The 20,590-nt window shown below is 40.3% G+C and overlaps 1 protein-coding gene across 1 annotated transcript in view; it reads left to right on the top strand.

Annotated features, from left to right (window-relative positions):
- The first annotated feature begins 17,348 nt into the window (after positions 1 to 17,348).
- Positions 17,349 to 20,590, top strand: part of FAM107B (family with sequence similarity 107 member B) — a 249,918-nt gene continuing 246,676 nt past the window's right edge. Inside the window, exon 1 of the mRNA XM_006098841.3 lies at positions 17,349 to 17,762. Coding sequence (XP_006098903.1) covers positions 17,349 to 17,762 — 414 coding nt within the window. The remainder of the gene's footprint in view (positions 17,763 to 20,590) is intronic.

Raw genomic sequence — 20,590 nt, 5'->3', positions numbered from 1 at the left:
TGCTGTGTGTCCCTGGAGGCTGACCTCTGTGGACTGCCTGACTTCTGACTTCTTGTTGGGTTTGGCTAATGGGAGGCACCTGTAGGAGATCAGAGGGCGGGAGAGTGACAGGTTGGGTATTTATTTCCCCCATTCCCTGCTTGAGTCTCTGCAGTTTTGGCAGTAGGTGCATTTTGCTGCAACTACAGTTTCTATGAGGCAACCCTGCTTCCGGGGCTCTAGCTCTCTCTGGGCCCATGGTACCTCCTCTTGTCTGTTTAGACCCATGGGTCAGAATGCTTTGCCTTTCCTTGTTGGTTCCCTTAAACCTACTCACACCTCTGTATAAATTCTCCATTAAGCACCTTTAATTTAACACTTTTTAAAAAAATATATTTTATTGATTTTTTTTACAGAGAGGAAGGGAGAGGGATAGAGAGCTAGAAACATCTTTGAGAGAAACATCGATCAGCTGCCTACTTCACACCCATTGGGTATGTGCCCGCAACCAAGGTACATGCCCTTGACCGGAATCGAACCTGGGACCCTTGAGTCTGCAAGCCAATGCTCTATCCACTGAGCCAAACCAGTTAGGGCTAATTTCACACTTTGAGTGTACCATCTGTTGCCTGCTTAGCCCCTGACTGAGCATTAACCAAAATATGTTGCCTTGGGAAAATGTAAATATTGTGGTGGCCAATCCCTTCCTTTGGGGAATTATGATCCATTATTCCACAGTAATTCTCTTCAGTACATGTGGTATTCAATGGTGATTTTCTATCTCCCTCATTTTTACTCTTACTAATTTGTGTTCTTGTGTAAGGAAGAGTTATCCTTTCCCTTCTATTTATTTATTCAATTATTTATTTATATCAGTATGGTCTTGTGGGTATTAATTTTGAGCTTTGGATTATAACCCAAGCTCATCATTATTTATTTTATTACTTAACTTGTTCCAGATTTAGACTTTGGGCGTTCTTCCAGGTTGGCTTTTGTGTTCTTTTAATATGCCACTTTTCTTTTTATTACTTCCTTACTCTTGGTTATCAAAAGATGCTCCAGGCTCATCTGGCATTTTCTTTGACCCAATCATTCCTCCAAAGAACCCTGTTTTCTTTAATTTGAGAATGGTATTTAAAAACCAGGATATCGGAACTAGGTGTGCTCATTGCCACCAGAGTGTCTAGGTCCTCTCAGTGACAGAGCTAAGAAATATATGCATACATATGGGCCAGTATAAACATATTATACATGTTATATACATGTATAATATGTTTATGCATTTATTTCTGTATATATTAGTCACAGGGTTTTTGTGAAAGTTAGTGGCAAATAGAGACCATGTGTAATCTCTATTACCTGGACTATAAGAATAGGGTAACCATAGTATCCACATAGTATATATATCTCTGGGTGTACCTCTACTATCCATTATATAACAGCTCCAGCCTTCTCACCTCTCTTAAAGTGCTTTTAAGAGCTCCTCAGAGTCTGTATGAATGATGTAATATGATACCTCCTTCAGGATTGAAGCTCTCATTCCCCCAACTGCTGGGAATGTGAAGGTTTTAGAGCTGTCAGCTAAATTCCTCTTCCAGAATTGCTCTCTTCTGAAGAGCCACCTTGTCCAGAGTCAGGCTCCCTTTCTGGGGCAGGCTGTATTTGATGACTTGTCAATGTATATGTATCAAAGCCCAACCACGTGTGCTTAATTTGGAACAACTCTGGAGAGCCATCCCAGCTCCAGAGCTCCTCATGGGATCAGCTGAAGCCTTTGATGTAACTACATTGCAGTTCATCTTCTCTCTTTGTCCAAACCTATTTCCTTGAGTACTTCTCAATAAATGCTCTACATATCAATCTCTGACTCAGAGTCTGCCTGCTAGGGAACCCAATCTGAACAGTCCTTTGTCAGAGTGGTCCTAGGAAACAGACTCTAAAATCGAGTTTTGAAGGTGGAACACCTACCAGCCATCTGCTGATGAGAACCGCGTAATTGGTGATGGTGGAACAGTGATAACCTCTCTCTTGGTTAGGTGACTTTCCTCCTTCCACCCTTAGAAGGAAGCCAACCCCTCTTGCTACTTTCAGAGACTGATACTGAACTTGGGAACTCTGTTGTTATTTTTTGTCTTGGTGGGATGTGGGCAGAGAGGAAGTCTCAGTGTCAACCATACTGGGACAGGAAATGACTAGAAAAGTGGTTCTCAGGAGGGAGAAGGGGCTCCTTCCTTTTCAGGACTTTGTCTTTTAAGCCCAGTCTCTGAGGAGTCTAGATGGCATGAAGGGATATGATATAAACTGGCATCTGGAGACTGGACAGATAGAGGCAGGGAGGAAGCTGTGGGAGACCCTGAAGGAATAACCTGGGGTTTTGGGACACTGTCAATGATATTATCTAGCAGCCAGTAAAACAAACAAACAAACAAACAAAAAACATTTTTGGTTTTTTTGAGAGATGTAATTCCTTTTTGTAATCAGTAAAATCTGGCCGGGCAGGTGTGGCTCAGTGTTTGAGCATCAACCTATGAACCAGGAGGTCATGGTTCGATTCCTGGTCAGGGGACATGCCTGGGTTGTGGGCTTGATCCCCAGTAGGGGTGTGTAGGAGGCAGCCGATCAATGATTTTCTCTCATCATTGATGTTTTTATTTCTCCCTTTCTCTTCCTCTCTCTGAAATCAATAAAAACATATTTTTAAAAATCAGTAAAGTCTGTTCAAACACCAGTATATTATTTAGGCTTCTCCAGCGAAACATAACAAAAAAGATAGATAGATAGATAGATAGGTAGGTAGATAGATAGATAGATAGAGGCAGATAGATAGAGAGGTAGACAGATAAGAGAAGATTTATTATAAGAAATTGACTCACACAGTTATGAGGCCTAGAAGTGCCATGATCTGCCATCTATGAGCTAAAGACTCAGGAGGGCCAATGGTGTAATTCAGTCTGAGTTCAGAGACCTGAGAATTAGGGAGCTAATGGTGTAAGTCCTGATCTAAATCTGAAAACCTGCAAATCAGGAACACTGACATCCCACAGCAGGTGAAGTTGGATGTCTCCCCTCAAACAGAGAGCAAATTTGCCCTTCTGCCTATTTATTCTATTTGAGCCCTCAACTGATTGGCTGATGTTCACTCACATTGAACATAGCTCATTGATTTAAATGCTAATCTCTTCCTGAGATATACTCTCTCAGATGTATCCAGAAATAATGTTTTACCAGCTATCTTAGCATCTTGTAGCCCAGTCAAGCTGACACATAAAATCAACCATCACAACTACAGACTAGTACCAGCTGAACTGTGTAGGAGAAGGGATAGCTGTGGTTATTCCTGGGCTGGGTTTGTAAAGGAGATGGCAGTGCCTCCTAAGGCCTTGTATCAGAACAGTGATGAGTGGGATCCCCAAGGGGAAAGTAAATGTCAGGGGACAAGGATATGGACTGTGAGGTCAACCATTCTTCCCTACACAATCATTACAGTATTTATTTCTGAAAGCCAGTGGGTTTTCTTTATTGCACTTAGCATGCTCATATGCTGCCACTGGCCTTTGAGCTCCAAGAAAGTAAGGATACTCTTTTGTTTGACTCATATCCCCATAGCAGCACTTAACTCCGAATCTGCTATATATTGGGTTCTTAATATATATTATTTAAATAAATGAGTCACAACGATAGTGATTTACCTCTAAGTCTTATATGGAAAATGACTAATATTCTTTTTTAAAAATTATTTTTTAAATATATTTTATTGATTTTTTACAGAGAGGAAGGGAAAGGGACAGAGAGTTAGAAACATCGATGTGAGAGAAAAATCGATCAGCTGCCTCCTGCACACCCCCTACCGGGGATGTGCCTGCAACCAAGGTACATGCCTTTGGCTGGAATCGAACCTGGGACCATTTAGTCCGCAGGCCGACGCTTTATCCACTGAGCCAAACCGGTTAGGGCATGACTAATATTCTTAAGAAATTCTGATGATGGCATGGAATGACTTCATTCACTCTTAGGTGATTGACATCAACCTGTTGATCTCTTTGAACAGATCATGTGAGCCAAATCTATGTCTTCTGAGTCCCTTTCTAGAAATTATTACTTTGGTGCTACATCATCTTGGGATGTTTCTATATTAGCTTTTTAAAATGGAAGAATTATTATTTGCATGTAGTTAAAAAAAGTCAAACACTATAACAGGGTGTGTCATAAAAAGTGTCATCTTCCTGGGCCAGATGTGTTTTTAAAAAATATTTAAAAACTATTTTTATTGATTTCAGAGAGGAAAGGAGAGGGAGAGATAGAAACATCAATGATGAGAGAGAATCATTGATCAGCTGTCTCCTGCATGTCCCCTACTGGGGATCAAGCCTGCAACCCGGGCATGTGCCCTTGACCAGAATTGAACCTGGGACCCTTTAGTCCGCAGGCTGACGCTCTATTCACTGGTCCAAACCGGCTAGGGCTTTAGGCCAGATGTTTAATGTCTTTTTTTCCAGGAGCAGATACTAATTTCTTGGGTACACTTCCATAAATTTTCCCTCTAAATGTAAACACATACATTTATATGTCCATATTTATAGACATGCACACATATTTAATAAGTTAATTTCCAATTTGCTTTTGTCATTCAAAATACATTTTGGAGGTATCACACTTCCTGATTTCAAACTATACTAGAAACATTATGGTTCTGGCATAAAAACAGACACATATCAATAGAACAGAATAGAGATCCCAGAAATAAACTCTTGCATATACAATCAACTAATATTTGCTAAGGGATTCAAGAATACTCAACGGGAAAGGATAATCTCTTTAGTAAATGATGTTGGGAAAACTGGACATGCAGAAAAATGGAATTGGACTCCTATCTTATGCTGCTCACAAAAAATAACTCAAAATGAATTAAAGACTACCATAATACTTGAAGCTCCTAGAAGAAAACATAAGGAAAAACTCCTTGACATTAGTTTTGGCAACAACTTTTTGATATGGCACCAAAAGCACAAGCAACAAAAGCTAAAATCAAGTGGCACTACATCAAGCTAAAAAGCTTTTGCATATCAAAAGAACAGACAACAAAATGAGAAGACAACCTATGGAATGCAAGAAAATATTTGTAAACCATAATCTGATAAAGGGCTAATATCCAAAATATATATAGAACATATAAAACTCCATGACAACAATAACAACAAAAGCCAAGCAATCCAATTCAAAAATGAGTAGAGAAACTGAATAGACATTTCTCCAAAGAAGACATACAATTGGCCAATAGGTAAATGAAAAATTGTTCAACATCACTAATCATCAGAGAAGTATAAGTCAAAACCATAATGAGATATCACTTCATACCCGTTAGAATGGCTTTTATAAAAAAGTAAATAGATAACAAATGTTGGCAAGGATGTGGAGAAAAGGGAACCCATGTACACTGTTGACAAAAATGTAAACTGCTTTAACCACTGTGAAAAATAGCATGGAGTTTCCTCAAAAAATTAAAAATAGAACTACTATATAATCCAGGAATCCCACTTCTGGGTATAAATATATCCAAAGGAAATGAAAACAAAATATCAAAAAGATATCAGCACTCACAATACAGCATTATTCACAATAGCCAAGATATAGAAAAAAAACCTATGTGTCCATCAACAGATAAATGGATAAAGGAGATGTGATATACACATATATGTACATATGCAGTATATACATTATATTTATCTGAATATAATGGATATTATTCAGCCCTGAGGAAGATGAAAATCTTGCCATTTGTGACAACATAGATTTACTGGAGCATTATGCTAGGTGAAGTAAATCAGGCAGAGAAAGATAAAAAACTGTATGATGTCACTTATATGTGGAATCTAAAAAAGAAGCTGAACTTATAGAAACAGAGAGTAGAATGGTGGCTACTAGGGGCTGGAATGGGGGAATGAAACTGGGGAGATGTTGGTCAAAGGGGTACAAACTTCAGGTTAGAAGATGAATACTCTGGAGAATATGACATACAGCATTGAAAGTTGCTAAGAGATTACATTTTAAACTAATCATAAAAAATAATGATAATTATGCGATGTGATGGAGGTGTTAGCTAATGCTATGTTGATAATCACATTGCAATATGTAAGTGTATCAAGTCAACACATTGTACTCCTTAAATTTACACAATGTTATACAGGTCAATTATATCTCATTAAAAATATATCTTGGAGGGAGTCAAGATGGTGGCTGGTAGGATGGCAGTGAGGGAGAGAGTGTGAGTGAGAGAGGGAGTGAAAGGGGAGAGTGTGGACATGTGATGTGTGTGTGTGTGTGTCTGTCTGTGTGTGTGTGTGTGTGTGTGACTGCAGGAGTCTTGGGGGCGGGTTGACTGGACTCTACTAGAGGGTGAGCCCCTGCTACCACTGTAAGCACCCTCGGGCGGCTGGCTCTGGCACAGAAGTCATGCCAGCTTGAAGGGGAGAGATGCTGTGATTAGGAGCCCAGGCTCATTATGACTCAAACTGGCTTCAGACATCATACCACTCTGGCCAAAGACCTGCTACCTCACCTGCAGATCCACAAACACTGGGACTCCAGCCTCCCCGGCCACAGGCTCCTGTGAGTTCTGGAGTGTACTCCCCTCCTGTCAAGCCCACCACTTCACCTGGAGGCCCTGCGTGACCTGGCGCCTGGCCCTCCAGTGAAACTTGGAGTGTGTGACCCTCCTGCCAAGTCTGCTGCTTCAGCCACAGGCTCCTCATTCCTTGGTTCCTGGGCACTCTGGCGAGTACCAGAGTGTGTGACCCACTCGCCAAGCCCACTGCTTTAGTCACAGGCCCTGCGCAAATCGGTGCCTGGGCCCTCCAGTAAGTTTCTGAGTCTGTGACCCTCCTGCCCAGCCCACCACTTAAGCCACAGGCCCCATGTGCCTTGGGACTTGGACCCTTTGGTGAGAGAAAAAATGAGGAGTCAAAGAAATAACCCCCAAAGGAAAGAAAAGGAGGCAGTATCAGAAAATGAATTAAATAAAACAGAGGCATGCAATATGCCAGAAAAAGAATTCAGAGTAAAGATCATACAGTTCCTAAACCAGCTGGATGAGGAAATCATCAACTTATGTAAGAGTCAAGAGGAAATCAAGAATGATACAGCTACAATAAAAAACATAATGGAAGGTTTCAACAGTAGACTACAAGAAGCAGAGGACCAAATTAGCGAGTTAAAAGACAGGGCAGAAAAACACACCCAATCTGAACAGCAATTAGAGAAAAAATTAGAAAGCAGGAGGAGAGCCTAAGGGAGCTTTGGGCCAACATGAAATGAAGTAACATACATACAATAGGGGTGCCAGAAAGACAAGAAGAGGAGCAAGGATTAGAAAACCTATTTAAAAAAAGAATGACAGAAAACTTCCCTGATTTGGGGAAGACAAAGTCACACAAGCACAGAGAGCCTCAAACAAGATGAACCCAAAAAGACCCACACCATGACGTGCGTAATTACAATGGCAAACATTAACCCTTTTCAGTCCAACGTGGAGGCTGACTCGACAGACCAGGTGCTAGGAGCAGGTCCGATGTCGAGGCTGAGGTTGACACTGTAAACCGGTTCAACATTCAATCCCTTCAATTAATTTGGACCAGACTGTTTGAATTCCAAAAATAAAATTGGACCGCAAAGGGTTAATGACAAAGAGAGAATCTTAAAAGCTGTAAGAGAGAGACAGAGAGTTACCTATAGGGATCTCCCATTAGATTATCAAATAATTTCTCAACAGAAACATATCAGGCCAGAAGGGAAAAGGATGAAGTATACAAAGTGATGCAAAGCAAGGGACTGAATCCAAGCATACTCTATCCAGCAAGACTATATCATTCAAAATTGAAGGAGAAGTCAGGAGCTTCACAGACAAAAAAAGGCTAAGGGAGTTTATCACTAACAATCCAGCAATGCAAGAAATGCTAAAGGGACTGTTGTAAAAAGAAAAAAATACAAAGAAAAGAAGGAACACAGGCATAAAGAATAAAAATGGCTACAGACAAGTACCTATCAATAATAACCTTAAACATAAATGGATTAAATGCTCCAATCAAAAGACATCGAGTGACTGAATGGATAAGAAAACATCACCCATATAAATGCTGTCTACAAGAGACCCACCTCAGAACAAGGGACTTACACAGACTGAAAATGAAGGGATGGAAAAATATTTTTCAGGCAAATGGAAATGAAAATAAAAGCTGAAGTAGCAACCCTATATCTCAGAAAATAAACCTCAAAGTGAGTGCCATAACAAGACATAAGGAAGGCCATTTCATAGTACTAAAGGTATAGATACAAGAGGATATAAATCTGGTAAACATAGATGCACCCAATGCAGGAGCATCAAAATACATAAAAAAAAAAAACTATTGGAAGATATCAAGGGAGAGATTGACAGCAATACAATCATAGTAGGGGACTTTAATACCCCATTGACATCATTGGATAAATCTTCTAGACAAAAAATCAGGAAAGAAACAGCAATCCTAAATGACTCACTAGATCAGTTGGACTTAATTGCCATCTTCAGAATATTTCATCCCAAAGCTATGGAATATATATTCTTCTTTGAAAATGTACATGGGACATTTTCAAAAATAGACCACATATTGGGACACAGGCAAACTTTCTTCAGATTCAAGAAGATTGAAATCATACCAAGCATCTTCTCAGATCACAGTGGCATAGTATTAGAAATCAACTATAATAAAAACAATAAAAATATTCAAATACTTGGAGACCAAGTAGCATGTTATTAAACAACTAGAGGCCCAGTGCATGAATTCATGCATGGCTGGGGTCTGGCCGGCCTGGCCCTGATCAGGGCAGATCGGGGCCGGGCCTGTCGGGAGGAAGAGACAGTGGGAGGTTGACTGGCCAGCCCACCCTGATCGGAGCCCAATCAGGGCTGGGCCGGCTGGGGGGAGGGGCCATGGGCACTTGGCTGGTGGGCCCCACCCCTGATTGGGTTAGGGGGGGTGATCGGGGGTCAGCAGCGGGGGGAGGGGCTGTGGGAGGCTGGCTGGCCAGCCCCACCTCCGATTGGTGTGGAAGGGGCCGATTGGGGGTGGAGTTAGCTGGGAAGATGGGCCTGGGCTGATCAGGGTGGTGGGGGCTGATCAGGGATGGGGCCGTATGTGGGGAGGAGCTGTGGGCAGTGGGCCAGCCATCCCTGCCCCTGAATGGGGTGGGAGGGGCTGATTGGGGGCCAGCATCCTGTGGGAGGGGCCATGGGTGGGTGGCTGACCAGCCCTGCCACTGATCAGAGTGGGGGGCCGATTGGGGGTGGAGCTGGCTGGGGAGAGGGTCCGTGGGCTGATAGGGGTGGTGGTGGCCCATTGGTGGTGGGACCGGCTGGGGGGAGGGGCTGCTGGTGGTTGGCTAGCCAGGCCCTGCCCCTGATCAGGGTGGGGGCCAATCTGGGTTGGGGCGAGCTGGAGGAAGGGCTTCAGAGGTTGGCCAGCTGGCCCTGCCCCCCTATTGGGGTAGGAGGTGGCAATCAGGGGTTGGGCTGGCTGGGGGTAGGGGCTGTGGGCCAATTGAGGTGATAGGGGCCCTTTGGGGGTGGGGCTGGCCAGGGGGAGGGCCCATGGGAGGTTGGCCACCAGCCCTGCTCCCTGATTGGGGTGGGAGAGGCTGATCAACGGTGGGGTGGCTGGGGGGAGGGGCCATGGGAGGTTGCTGGCTGCAGTGGGTGTCATAGCGACCGGTCGTTCTGGTCATTATGATGTTATGGTTGCTGGCTTTTTATATATAAAGATGATTGGGTTACCAAGAAATAAAAAACATTCTGGAAACAAAAGATAATGAAAATACAATAATCAAAAATCTATGGGACACAGTGAAAGCAGTCCTGAGAGGGAAGTTCATAGCATTACAGGCCTATCTCAAAAAACAAGAAAAACTAGTAATAAATTATCTAACTCTACAATTTAAATAATTAGAAAGATAGCAACAAGAAAAGCCCAGGGTGAGCAGAAGGAAGGAAATAAGAAAGATCAGAGGGGAAATCAATGACATAGAGACCAAAAAAATAATACAAAAGATCCATGAAACCAAGGGCTGGTTCTTTGAAAGGAAAAACAAGATTGATGAACCTCTAGCCAGGGTCATCAAGAAGCAAAGAGAGGACCCAAATAAACAAAATCAGAAACAAAAGAGGTAAAATAACAGAAGAATATACTGTGTTCATGGATTGGTAGAATCAACATCATTAAAATGTCCATACTACCCAAAGCAATCTATAGATTCAATGCAATACCCATTAAAATACCAAGGGAATATTTCACAGACCTAGAACAAACTCTCCAAAAATTCATATGGAATAAAAATAGACTCCAAATAGCCACAGCAATTTTGAGAAAGAAGAACGAAGTTGGAGGGATCATAATACCAGATATCAAGCTATATTACAAAGCCACTGTTCTCAAAACTGCCTGGTTCTGGCACAAGAACAGACATATAGACCAATGGAACAGAACAGAGAACCCAGAAATCGACCCAAGTCATTATGCTCAATTAATATTTGACAAAGGAGGCAAGAGCATACAATGGAATCAAGACAGTCTCTTAAACAAATGGTGTTAGGAAAATTGGTCAGATACATACAAAAAAATGAAACTAAATTACCAACTTACACAAAAATAAACTCAAAATCAGCGGTTCTCAACCTGTGGGTCACGACCCCTTTGGGGGTCAAACAACCCTTTCACAGGGGTCGCCTAAATACATCCTGCATATCAGATATTCACATTATGATTCAAAACAGTAGCAAAATTACAGTTATGAAGTAGCAACAAAAATAATTTTATGGTTGGGGGTCACCACAACATGAGGAACTGTATTAAAGGGTTGCGGCATTAGGGAGGTTGAGAACCACTGCTCAAAATGGATAAAGGACTTAAATGTAAGACAGGAAACCATAAAAATCTTAGAAGAAGAATCCACAGGCAGCAAAATATCAGACATATGTCATAGCAATATCTTTACTGATACAGCTCCTAGGGCAGTGATGGCGAACCTTTTCAGCTCGGCGTGTCAGCATTTTGAAAAACCCTAACTTAACTCTGGTGCCGTGTCACATATAGAAATTTTTTGATATTTGCAACCATAGTAAAACAAAGATTTATATTTTTGATATTTATTTTATATATTTAAATGCCATTTCACAAAGAAAAATCAACCAAAAAAATGAGTGCGCGTGTCACCTCTGACACGCGTGCCATAGGTTCGCCATCACTGTGCTAGGGGGTGGGAGTTGCCAGGGAAAGGTCAATGGGGAAAAAGGAGACATATGTAATACTTTAAACAATAAAGAACTAAAATATATATATATATCTTGGAGATTTTCCTTATCACCACATGTAAATTGACCTCATTCCTTTTTTAAAAAAATATAAGTTATATTAAAGTAATATTTGCACCTGATATAAATATAAAACATATGCAATGGTTTAAAATGGAAGGGAATAATTTTTTGCCTCATCCCCTCACCTCTAGCCCTGCTTCCAAAATTGATAGTTACCTACCAATTTCAGATATTGTTTATTAAATTTCTAATAAGGTAGGTGAGCATTTAGCTAATTACTCCATCCTATCTCTTCCCAATATTGTTCTACCTCTCCTTCTCTCCACTGTATTACCCCCTCCACAGCAATCCTTTTATCTTTCAAAATCTCTCAGCTCTCCCTTTGTTTTGCCATTATCAAGGTTTATAAAGTTTTTATTCTATTCTGTAATCATAATGAAATTTTCTGTGATTTGCTGGTACCTATAGATCATATGTAGATTAGGACTCTTTCAGTAGCAAGTGACAGAAAACTCAACTCAAAACAAATGCAGCAGGAAAGGAAATTAATTTGCTCACATAACACCCAAGTGTAGGAACAGATGCAGCCTCATCTGAAGCTTCATCCAGAAATTTATCAGGACCTAGTTTCTCCCTCTGCACTTCTTAAATGCTATTTTGGGTGGGTTCTATCTGGGTAAGCGCTCCCTTCAAAGAGGCAAGATGTTGGCAGCTACTTCAGACTTTCACTCTTTTAAGTCCAGTAAATCAAGGTTTGGAATTTATTCTGATTGGAACAATGTGTTCTTATGCTCAACTTTGAACCTACTGCTGTGAGCAGAGGCTTTGGGTGTGCTGATTATCTAACTCCCATTTCTGGAACCAGGACTGGAGCTCTACACAGAGCATAGAAGGGTTCCCCCCCAAAGGAAATCAGGGTGCTTTTACCAAAAGAAAAGAAGAAAGGAGACTGTGCATGAACAATAACAAATACGCACCCTAGAACACAAACTCTAATGTCTTCAGGGTTCTGTTTATATAAACTTGAGAACTGAATGAGTGGTGGTCACTGTGTTCTAACAAATTTTTAAAAATGTCATTAGTCAAACAAAACTTATCTGGATAACTAATTTTGCTTGAGAGCCATCAATGTGCAACTATTGAGCTGTATATTAATTCTGAAAGTTAAAAATGTAAATAGTGTTTATAATGTTATATTATATGTAAAGTGTAAACAGTTTTTATGGTAGAGTGAATTAATGTTTCAAAAATTCTCTAGGATCCCTATTATGACTACCGCGGTGCTGATGTTCTTGTTCCAGCATTAAGAAGGGTTCAGGAAATCTGGAGAAGGCTGTGCATAGATTAAATAGGAGTCCGGAGACGAAATATAATTCTGAAAGGCATTTGGGGGTCAGAGGAGCCTACTTTAAAGGAAACTAAGAACTAAGTTCTAAGTTTTAAGATCTCCTCGTTTCAGGACCCCATGCTTTTTATTAACACAATTTGTCCTGAGGCGAGGCAGAGATACACACTTCAAAGGTCAGGTTTTTGTATACAGAGACATTATCAGAATGGGGGAATTAGCCTATGGCTGTTCAGGTGTTTGGCCAGTAGGAGGCAATAACATGTAGATTAAGATGCCCTGAGCTGTCTGGCAGCAGCAATCATCCCTTTTCAGGTTTGGGGAAATGCCCTCAGCCATTCCCAACAGGTGACTACATGTGTGACTCGACCCTGTTGAGTCCCCAAGTTCCATCAACCTTTTGATGAAACTCTTGCAATTATGACATGCTGGAATTGGCTCCCGGCACTGCAGCACTCAAAGAGATTGTTCTTGGTATCCATTTGCAAAGATTCTCCCCCTTTCCTCTCCATCCGTTGCTCAGAATCCAGGAGCATTGTAGTTCACTGCATACTTGTACAGCACTGTACTCCGAATGGCAGATATTGTTACTTACCCAACTGCCATTTCCTCACTTTTCCTTGCTAGGATCCTTTTTTGTTTACCTTGGTTGTTGTCACTGATGTTGCAATTATTTTAAAATTTCTTGTCATGTCTTCTAATCTATTTGTATTTTTACAAAAGGGAGGAAGGAGTTTGAACGTTGATTGGGAGCCCTGTGAATGCTGGCAGGACTTAGCAACCACACTAGCAAAAAGATCAGTTCACTTTAACTGGCAGGAAGCTTTCTGCTATTATGTTGGATCCTAAATAGACCAAAAGACTCTATTATTGGATACTGACATCCACACAAGCTACTCTTATTAGTTCATTAGATAGTTCATTAAATAGTTTAGATAAGAATTGATTAGATAGTCCATTAAATAGTTTAAGACCCTACCTTAATTTTTATTTTATTTACTTATTTATTTCTTTATTAATTTAATTTTATTCACTCATATTTTCATCTATTAATTTTGTAGCAGACAAAAGGTATAGGAAACTTTTGATTTCCATAATTAGACCTTCAATAAATCACACATTTTCAGACCTACTCTTAAGCTCCATTGTACCTGTTGCACAAGTCAAGAGCTTCTTTGGAGTTCTACTCTGCTGGCTGGCTTTTTTCCCTCATTAATTGATAATATTCTGTCTCCTTTTTGTTCTACAGGAGTTTGTTGAGTTTTCTTATATATTAATGGCCTCTTTCTATTTATTGTGTTGTGGATTTAAGCCCTTAAAAGAAAATTCATTACTGTTATTTAATGGTTTCTTAGAAAGGGAATGATATGAATACATGTGCTTAATTAGCACACAATATTAAATACATAACTTCTATTTAATAGCTGTATAGTAATCAGTTGTATAAATCAGTGTTTTCAACCTTTTTCATTTCATGGCACAATAAACTAATTACTAAAATTCTGGGGCATACCAAAAATATATTTTTGCAGATCTGAAAAAAAGGTATAATGTTTATCGATTTTAAAAAAGTAATTACCTACCCTTTTTGCTCTACAGTGACTTTTTAAAAACATTGGTGCCTATACTTGTATATAAGGATTTCTAGTACAAGAATCAACTAATCAGATGCAATTTTATTATGTGACATGACCAATAAGATGCAACTCTATTATATGATCTATATATGTATGTCTCAGGACAGGGCATTAACACGGGACAACTATTGTGTTGACTGTTGTAATTTATTTTATTTGGGAAAAGAGGTCAGTGCTGCTGACTAAGTAGTCAGATATTACATGTTTTAAAAATTCTTGCTGCACACTGGTTGAAAATTGCTAGTATAGATGTTTTCTTATATATTAACTTGTCTTCTACTGATTAACAATAAAATTTTTTTCTACCAATACTGCTATTATGAACATTTCTTGACGTGTCTCTATGTATATATATATATATATATATATATATATATATATTTGTAGAATAAATTCCTACAATGGATTGAAGGTTTTTGGAAAGTTTCTCTTTGGAGTGTGTGTGTGTGTGTGTGTGTGTGTGTGTGTGTAAAGTGATATTGCATAGTGGTTAAAAGCATGAACTCTGGGGCCAGGCTGCCTGGGCTCATAATCCTGGCTCTGTGCCTCACCATTGCTGTGACCTTGGGCAAGTTACTTAAGTTTCTGTGTCTTGTTTTTCTAATGAGTAAAAGTGAGAACTAATAATATCACCTTTCTCCTAGGGCTGTAAGGATTAAATGAGTCAATTTGCTGAGATTCATGTCTGATAATAAACACCCAATAACTATTATCTGCTAATGTTATTATTTTAAGTGAAGCATAGCAACCACACTAGCAAAAAAGAGGCCACTGTAAATAAAAAAACAATGAAAAATAAGAGGAAAAGAAGAGAAAGAAAGAAAAGAAAAAAAAAGACTTACAATTGCACTAGTGAAAAACAACAAGTCACATTTATGATGGGCTGGAGCAGCACTCTGGCGAGTGCCTCTGGCATGGCCTTTGGTGGAGATAAGGTAAAACCTACACAGGGCTGCAAATGGGGCCAAGAAGAGAGAGAGATACAGCTGAGCTGAGGGAGGGGCTCGGAGCTTTCTTACCCAGTGGTCTACAAAATGTGGCCACTTGAGAGTGGCATTGTTAACTGCTGTCGCTTTAGTTTGACACATAGTTGAGTGACTAAATGAGTGAGTGAATGAAAATAGGCTTAAGAATTATTTTTTCTTCTCTTAAATTCCTTCCTAACACCCTTAACTCTTCAATAAAGTCTTATTACAGCCTAGCCTTACTGTAAGCATGTTAGGGAGGGAGGGGACATGGGAGAAGGCACAAGTGAGAGAAGCATCATGGAGTCACCCTGTCTGAGGTCACAGAAGCAACCAGGGCTGAAAAGAGACAAACACAATTCCTAGGGCTCCCTAGGAACACTTGTGCGAATGCCTGGACTTCCTGCTGCCCTGTAGGGCTGCTCGTACTTGGGTATTAAAAGGAGAAGGATTTTTCAATACTGGAAATTCTGGTAGCACATTGGCTGCTTCATGGTATCCTCTAAGTAAGTGACAGCTTTTTATACATTATTTCTAAGTTTTGGTAAAGATTAAAATAAAGCCTGCATTTGATGCTGTATTTGCTCTTTCTCAAGTCATGTGTGGCTTCTTGTGTAACAGCCTATTCAAGACATAGTACAAGTACAGATGTTATGTTGATAAGATGATTTCCAGGCAGAATGAGACTCAAAGACCAGATAGAGTAGCAGGGATCTTGGGCTTTTAACCGGCCCTCCTCAGTAGCTTAACCTTGCTTCCTGGAATTTCAAAGAATCGGTTTCTGCTTCTGTAACATGGGGATTTAGTGCTATAATATCTACCACCTGTCTGGGCTTAAGAGCACATCTTTTTTTAAAATTTAAATTCTTTACTGTTGAAAGTATTACATATGTTTCCTTTATCCTCCATTGACCTCTCCCTAGCCACCCCCCCAGCACATGTCCCTGCCCCCCTACTGTCGGTGAAGAGCACATCTTGATATTAAATTAAAAGAGGGAGAGCAGCCAAATAAGTTAGAATGAGTAATATACCCTGAAATCTTGACCTAAAAATCACTATTAATGGTAAAACCATTACAGTATTGTATTTCTCTAACATTTCTAGCAGATGCTTGGCTAAGGGGAAAAAAATCTCCATTTTGAACACTGTCTTAGAATATGGCTATAATTATTATTTTTCACCATTCACATATTAATGTGTTGAAAAGTAGAAGACGTATGTTCAAAAAGGTGTTATTTTCGGAATTAATATATACAGTAGATGAACAGAACACACATTCATACATAATACCTGTGTTAATTGTACATGGGCCCATTTTATTTGTGTTTTTCTTTTGGTGTTGTTGAAAATTAATCAAGAACTCAGCATGATAGTAAAAAAGCAAGTTAACAAAGACATATTATAGTTACCAGGAGGGGCAATTGTGGATCCTGAACCCAGGAAGTTTGAGGCAAAGATTCAGGAAAGATCCAGAAAAGTCCTTGTGACATCAAATCCAAACTTGGATCTCTCCAGACAAAAGATTTGAGTCTGCCTCCCATTTTAATAATGAAATAGCTGCCAAGGTCGAGGATCCTCTTGGGGGGTCTTCATTTGTGATAGATATCTGGGTGGGGTTGTTTTGTTTGGAGGGATAAATATTTAAAAGGGGTAACTGAAGAAGGTTATGTGGCTGTTATGATGTTATTGATACACAGGCTGACGCTATTATAGTGGATACTATCAGGCTACATTATCTTTATGCCTCCAAGGTAACCTGAAGCAACTGTCTATTGACTTGGCACTACCTTACACTGAAGCGTTTGCCCTGCCTGGGGACTGTAACCTGAGCCAACCACATACCTCACAGACAGCTTTCTTTAGCGAAATCGTCCAGAAGGAGCGCTTTCAAAGGGTGATGGCCGCTGAGTGACTCTCAGGGAGGGTGGCCTTGCCACATTCTAATCTATTTAGGGGCAACTACTAGAAAGTCCTTCTCTTCAGGCAAGGAAATAGTTATTTACAATAAGGAAACTGGAGATCATCTGAACCCCTGGAAACTTTTCTTTCTAAAGAATGAACTTTGTCATGTTTCACTGCAGGTCATGTCCACGTGGAAAGCAAGGCTCGCCAAAAGACTGAAATCTCCATCTAGAAGGATGCATCCATTTCCATGTTCAGCTCTGCTGGCCTGTTTTGGGAATACGAGGGAGAATGCTCCCTGCGATCAGCCCATAGTGCCTGATACTCATTCCACCATCTATGATCAGCCCAAGGCCAAAGCATGTCGACACCGAAGTCACCCAAAAGGGGAAGAAGGAACTCCAGAGAAAAGGCGAGATTCTGGTACCTATTTAGACAGAAATGGCAATGCAAATCGGAATTCAAGTAACCACACTGCTGTCCAGCCTGCTGAGACCTCTGAGGATGTGCCTGAGTCTCCAGATGGTGAATTGGACTGTGAAGTAGTTACTTTTCAGACTTCTATCCCCAGACCATCAGTTATTGAAATGCCAATGGTGAGTATTCCCGATGATGTTATAGAAGGAATGGTGTTGGAGGAGAGTTCTGATAATTTGGTGAATGACTTCAGGGAACAAAGTTGTTTAACATTATAAGTAAATAAGACATTGAGGGGAACTCTTACTAGTGAGAGGAAGTGTGTAAAGCCTCATAAAGTTCTCAAAGGATGTGGAGGGAGGCAAGGACAATAGCACTGGGGCTTTAGCAATGACCAATATTGACCTTTATTTAATTGCCTATGGTGCTGCAGAGCCAACAGTGTCTCAATAAAATATTAGGGGTAATAATATCGTCTGGGAAAGCTTTTTTTTTTAAAGTGGTCTGTGAATTTATATGAAAATGCACACTGTGTGAGGTTGGATTATAGAATTTAAAAATTTGCCTCTATTTAAAATAAATTGGGTGATATCAAAGCAATCTGGGCAAATTTGGAAATGATGACCACTGAGTGCATACAGAGCAATAAACAAAGGAACTGACTGATGCAACTATTCATGCTATAGGTGTTTCTGTGATTGTTTTCTGAGACTTAAAGGCAGGAGAAAGAAGTTGTTTGAAAAATATAGTGCTGCTACTTTTATAAGGCAGCATCTTGAGTTATTTACCTTTTTACTTTTTTTGGCATTACTGAATTTTAATTGTTGGATATTCTGATTGGATTGAGCTACACAATCATTTCAAAGTTTTTGGTAATTCCAATTTAGGGAGGCAGAGTAGAGGCAGGGTTTCTTGAATAGTGTTTTCCAAATACCAAGTATCCCTTGAGCATTTTTTGGTCTTAGTCCTGGCAAAAAGCTTAGGACCAGACTTATATAACTGAGAAGTCTTTGAGGCTCCATTACTAAAATATTCTAATGTAAAATAATACTTTTCTTTAACAAATCATTTTTGTTTGACTTGCTGACTTGAATCCAACAAGCCTCATTACCAATGGAAACTGCCAAGTAATGAAGACAGGGTTAAAACATAATTTAAAAAAGTTTCATTTGACAGTCTACAAGCTTATATACAGTGATGAAATGAACAGAGAATTTCACCAAGCCCTCTGCTATAGCAAGAACTGTAGTAGTTTTTAAAGTACCACTCAAAAATGTGTTTAATTTTCAGTTTAAAATTAAGATGTCTTAGTAGTATTCTAGTTAGCTGAGTGGAGGTCAAGGCCAAGTTTGTATTTCTTACATGTTAAATGAATGAATGATGTGCTTGTTTTAATGAACTGAATGAAGACTTTCTGTTGGGTAAACATTCTAGCAACCCAGGATCTACCCTTTATTGCAAAGTACAGCAGCAATTACAGAAGGTTGACTTGATTTTATCTTTGGGGCATATGTGATACAGGGCCTCAAAGTAAATATGTGTACTCAAATATAACCAATTAAACATAGCAAGGTAACATGCATATTTATTGTCTACTTGGCATGAGCAAAGCCATAGATAGATGACAGAGGTTAGATAGGCCTTATGATAGAAGTAGCCCTAAGGTAAGGCTGAATAGAAGTGTCCCAAAGAGAGATACATAAATGGTTCAAAGGAGGTTGGAGGCTCTGGAAGGTACATTGTAAAGAAGGTGGAATTTGAGATTGTTCCAGAGAGAAGGTTAGGATTTTTAAAGGCAGAGATGAAGGGGAGGACATTTCAATAAAATAAAACTGTATGAGCAAAATCCTGTATGTAGCGGTATGTAGTATAGCAATAGGTACATCAGATTGGCTAGATTGGAAAAATACTGGGAAAGGTAGATTGAGACCCAATGTGAGATGCCTTGAGTGCTGTAGTGAAAAGTTAATTCATTTGGCAGTGGCGACACTGAGAATTTTGAACAGAGAAACATCATCCTTCGGATTTCATTCTGGGAAGATAAAAAGGTAGAGCCATGTAGGTTGGATTAGAATTGGGAACACTGGAGCTGAGCGGCCACTGAAGTAATCTCAGCCTGAGGAGTTACAAAAAAATAGTAGGAGGGTGAGGTAGGAGGTGCAAAAAAGGACCCATGTGGTAGCAAATGCAGCAGTTGACCCTGGGGTACAGACTAGATAGAGAGGGTGGTGAAATCAAACTGGGAGTGATGAAATGAAAACACCACAAAATTAAGTGCCAGGGTGTGTGGGAAGAACTGGTCATGTGGGCATGGTAAATGGGCATCTAATCTAGTTAAATGCAAGGAGCTAAAATTTACAGAGCTCTTGCTATTTGCCAGCCATTCTTCTAAGTGCTTTACATAGAGGATCCCAGAGGTACATTTCCTTATAATTCCCATTTTACAGATGGGGACATTGACACTTAGAGAGGGTAAGACTTGCTCAAGGTCACAGAGGAGGGATGTGATAGAGCCAGGATTGCAGCTCAGGTCTGTTTTATTCCAAAGTCTGACCTCTGAATTATAACAGGCTTCTACTGCTCATTATTATTTGTGTGGTGTTTGAAAATTTCCAATCACATACTCATACATGATCTCACTTTCTATGCAATCAAATTTAAATTTCATTGTGTGTATGTGTACATATTTATATATAAACTAGAGGCCCAGTGCATAAAATTCATGCATGGGGGGGGTCCCTTTAACCCAGCCTGCACCCTCTCCAATCCGGGATCCCTCAGGGGATGTCTGACTGCCAGTTTAGGCCTGATTCTCGGGATCAGGCCTAAACCGGCAGTTGGACATCCCTCTCATGATCCTGGACCTCTGGCTCCTAATCGCTCACCTGCCTGCCTGCCTAGTCTCCCCTAACTGCCCCCCTGCTGGCCTGGTTGCCCCTAACTGCCCCCCCCCCCAGCGGGGTGGCCCCTCATTGCCCTCCCCCCCGCCTGGTTGGCCCACACAACC

Source organism: Myotis lucifugus, unplaced genomic scaffold (genome assembly GCF_000147115.1).
Source record: "Myotis lucifugus unplaced genomic scaffold, Myoluc2.0 scaffold_249, whole genome shotgun sequence".
Taxonomy (NCBI): Eukaryota; Metazoa; Chordata; class Mammalia; order Chiroptera; family Vespertilionidae; genus Myotis; species Myotis lucifugus.
This window is presented reverse-complemented; position numbering and strand designations above follow the sequence as displayed.